This window comes from Dysidea avara, chromosome 11, assembly GCF_963678975.1.
Source record: "Dysidea avara chromosome 11, odDysAvar1.4, whole genome shotgun sequence".
Classification (NCBI taxonomy): domain Eukaryota; kingdom Metazoa; phylum Porifera; class Demospongiae; order Dictyoceratida; family Dysideidae; genus Dysidea; species Dysidea avara.
In genome coordinates this window covers 5,253,852-5,258,092 of record NC_089282.1, presented here as the reverse complement: position 1 = coordinate 5,258,092, position 4,241 = coordinate 5,253,852, and the positions used below count along the sequence as shown (strand labels likewise).

Sequence of the window (4,241 nt, the reverse complement as noted above, 5' to 3'; positions counted from 1 at the left end):
TAAAGGAGCGTTACCATTGAGCATACGAAGGATGCAATGCTTGTGGTTACATACATGTGAATTAGTTTTAAGAAAAATAGTTTACACAATGTGTCAAAATAATCAGAGAAATAAATCCAATTGCCTGCTATACATTGCTAGATAACGTGCAGTCATTCACATGTGTAGCTGTTCAATGTAATACACTCCTCATTAATATTAAAGCATTTAAATAGTTTGTTTACTATAACATTTTGTACTTCAACAAGACCAAACATGAACTTGTTCACTATTGCATAATGTTCATAACTACTGTTGTGTGATGTTGTTCTTAATATTATAGTAAAGTGAGCCACATGAACAATGTATTGTCTTACTGATAATTATCCTCATTCTATAGCTTCAATATCTCAACCTTCAACTGCACATGCAACAGTGGCACATGTTTAAGCATGCTTGCATGTTATAATTCTTCATCTAAGCATGATGCATAGTGATCCTACAGCTATGCACACCCAATATATTTGTTGAAATATTTTAGTGTATAAGACTTCATGAAGCACAACAGTTAGACACTGCTATTATTCTTATTTTTAGTAAACAATACTCAGCCCTAACTGCACCTGTAGACTAACACTAAAGGGTCGCTATAATATGGTGACTGTCACTGCACCTACTTTTAACTCATCCATTAAAAGAACATGGAGCTTCTCTATACAACAGACACTTTAGGACTGAGGATTATATGTACCTCATTTTTGCTGCAGTAAGCATTAGTGGCAAAATGGATGGAGCCAGGCCTTAACTCAATGTCCGTACTAGAAGGTTCTATCTACTGTGTTCTAACTTGGTGAGTTTGTTAAGAGAGGTTCCACAATGCTCAAGACCATATGTGTGTGGAAAAGCACAGGTATGGATGAGGAAGTGTAGCTTGTAAGCTTCACTAAGAATGTGAAGTGAAAACATACATAAAGTGGTATACAGTGGCTTCTTTTTCTGTATATATAATTGTGAGATCTTATCTAGTCTGGTCAGTATAACTCTTTCAGGATAAACCTTGAAGTGTGTGTTAATTGAAAACTGTTGCAGGCATGGAGTCACTACCTACAATGATGTATGAAAAAAGTGAGTTTTACCTTCATAACTCTTCTAGTTATCTATATACCTTCTGCTGTAATCTGTTGTATTTTTTGTTGTAAAGAATACTGTTGTGTATTTTCAGCCATTGTTTTGTAAACTGCTGACATTGCTGTTCAGCATGAATATATTCATGTAGCTACACCATGTGTTTATATGTGTAAGCTTTTTATTTTTTACTGATAATAGTTCACGAATAGACTGTATCCAACTATTATAAATTGTTTTCAGGCAGAGATTGGGCAACTTGTATTGTTAATTCCCATACAATGGTGGCAACACCAGCTTACACTAACTTTCCTCGACAAGCTGGTGATCACTTTCAACTACAGTCTGCTGTTTGTGCTCCACAATTGATTTACCCAACAATGATGATGGATGACCTCATGGTGAGAAATTCATTGTAACGTTATATCTATCAGTATGATGTACTTAATTTACAACTTTATACAATTTATCTTTTGTGTTATTACTGTTGTTCTTTGTGTAGTTGTGTGCACAAAAGCAATCATTTGCAACTGGAACATTTCCACCATTGTTAGACTGCTGTGAGTCTCCTCCATTGTACTCTAGTAAGCCAGTGGTATCACAGTCATCTCCTATACAAAGTAAGTCTAAGAACCAATGTAAGAGCTGGTAATGACTAAGTGACTTTTACTATATAGCTTTATATCACCAGCCACCAACACAAGTCTTGTCACCGCCAGATGTAAGAGACTCCATAATTCATTGTTGTTTGTAAATAAACTGTTTGCATAATACATACATATCTCTGTTTAAAATGATTTACAATGGTTCCTGGCCTTGATTATGATGGTGATTTTGCATTGACAGATGTGCTCACCAGATACATCCTATTCTGTGGAAGATTCGTGGCAGAGACAGCCAGTAGAATTTAACCGGCAGGTGCATGCAATTCTAATACAACAGTCAATCCATCATGTAACTCTACTTTGCTTTTAGAGTATCAAGTTAGGAAATGTGTTTTCAACCTTACAAGATGATGTAAAGATACTAGATGATGAAGTGCATCCTTTCCAAGCAGGAAAATCTATACTTGTTCCTTCTGTAGAAGACTATTTGCTTGATTCTCTTCCAGTAAGTTTATGTTAAGCATGCATGGTCAGTGCACATGTACAATATTTTTTTCCCTGCAGCCTTCACCAGCTACCATCAAACCAGAAGTGTTGAATAAAGTAGAGGAAAACCAGCACTCAGGCCAGATTAAGATGAAGGATGGTAAGTATCTTTGGTTTGTATTTCACTTTACGAAAGCAATTCACCTACAGTAACAGTAACTATATATGCAGATTAGTGAAGTCATGTTAATGTAATCATAAGGTTTTTCATCCACATGCAACCACATGCAACACATTTCTCAAGACAAGTTAGACAATATCCATGTTATGTTTTGCTGCTTTTATTTCCTCAGTTACCAGTGCTGCATCCTGCAGTGATCTTAGCAAGGGTGTACAGACTAATGGCAGTGGTGATGAAACTACATTCAAAGCTTCTGGTTCCTACACAAGTCTAAAGATGACCAGAAAAAGTAGTGTTGGTTCTACCAGACAAAAATTGGGAGAAAAATTATCACGTAAGGGAAAGGGAAACCAATCAAAACTAACCAATCAGAATGAAACACAGAAGAACACAGAAAGACGGTCTAGCAATAATGCAAGAGAAAGGTGAATTATCCTTAAACCTCATGGTTCAATAGATTATTGTACCCACAGAACAAGAGTGAAAGACATGAATGAAGCTTTCAAAGAGCTGGAAAGATTATGCAGGACACATTTTCACTCTAATAAAGCTCAGACAAAGGTACACACACACACACTGTGTATATTCAGTGTTACCATTGAACTATTTCCTTCATAGCTCTCCATAATGCACCAAGCTGTATTAGCCATTACCAGGCTTGAGCAACAATTGCAAGAGCAAAATATAAAACCAATGGCTTACTTGAAACAATCACAAGAAGGAGAGGCTAGTAGAAATAGTGGAACAGTTCAGGACTCTCCTTCAATTTCCACCAATAAGAATACCACACCTATCAAGTTGAATGTTCCACAGCAATTTTGCTCCAGTCTAGAGAACTTGGAGCAAGTAGTGAATACTTCAATGGCTATGATCTCAATCGGTGCTCCACCAACTTCCTCAAGTGACAAAAATTCTCTTATAGTTTCAGTCAGTAAACAGGACAAAGTCACACCTCCTCATAGTGAACAGAATTTGCATCAACTAAATGTTGCAAATAATGCAGCAACCCTAGATGTTGAAAAATTTTCATCATCAGTCTCATTGTGTGACACGATGCATCATACATATAATAGACTTATTAATAATAGTTAGTCTCACAATGTGTGACAAACTAGCTATACGCTATGTTCTGAAACACTGAGAACAAACCGTAACTAGAAGATAACTACAACATCATATCTTCATTTATAAATCAGCAATGCTATTTGGAACATTTGCTCATTTGTACGCATGTAGCCGTCACAGTTTTAAGGGTTTTGTATTTATTTATACATATTAAGTTACCAGTTTTTGTATACAGATAACTATTTGTCATTGCAAATATTAAAATTAATTTCACTGCCATGAATTATGTTCTGTTAATCATGCATAGCTATGTGCTTAGTAAGTTTACGTGCGTGTATGTAGCTCGGTATGTAGCTAGTGGGGTAGGAACAGTGGACCCGGGGACCCACAGAAATCCAACTCTGCTTGGAAATTTATACACCTCACAGTATTCTATACTTGTACTAGGTACCTTTGCAAGCAGCCTTGCATGGCCAATCCACTTTTTCTCCCCTCGCGGCGTCTCGCACTATGTTTACGCCAATTAGAAATTATAAGCGCCTCTAAAAAGTGCCTGAAGCTGACTGCATTTATAAGCCACTGCCTACTGCACAGTAAGCACACTAGTCTATTATGTCACCTAGCTACTAGAGTAGTTTAGGAACATTGTGCAAATGCATGATGACGTATGAAGAGCTGCTGGAACTTGCTTAGCTTGGCTTAGCTGGTAATTGTTCGCCTGCTGCACAATGAGCATACTAGTCTATTATGTCACCTAGCTACTAAAGTTTAGAAACAAATACTCTGGGAAAATAGCGAGT

General features: G+C 36.8%; 1 protein-coding gene across 1 annotated transcript; it reads left to right on the top strand.

Moving 5' to 3' along the window:
* The first annotated feature begins 1,017 nt into the window (after positions 1–1,017).
* Positions 1,018–3,709, top strand: LOC136239102 (uncharacterized). Its single transcript, XM_066029839.1, has 10 exons — positions 1,018–1,104; positions 1,348–1,505; positions 1,607–1,724; positions 1,782–1,825; positions 1,951–2,022; positions 2,080–2,214; positions 2,274–2,355; positions 2,549–2,801; positions 2,850–2,937; positions 2,995–3,709. The coding sequence occupies exons 1-10, from the start codon at positions 1,071–1,073 to the stop codon at positions 3,466–3,468; spliced, it is 1,458 nt and encodes a 485-aa protein (XP_065885911.1). The 5' UTR covers positions 1,018–1,070; the 3' UTR covers positions 3,469–3,709.
* The last annotated feature ends 532 nt before the right edge of the window (positions 3,710–4,241 follow it).

Coding starts and splice junctions, on each gene's coding strand:
- LOC136239102 (XM_066029839.1), top strand. CDS start 1,071: ATGGAGTCACTACCTACAATGATGTATGAAAAAA. Junction 1,725..1,781: donor ACAGTCATCTCCTATACAAA/GTAAGTCTAAGA, acceptor TTTACTATATAG/CTTTATATCACCAGCCACCA. Junction 2,023..2,079: donor CAGTAGAATTTAACCGGCAG/GTGCATGCAATT, acceptor CTTTGCTTTTAG/AGTATCAAGTTAGGAAATGT.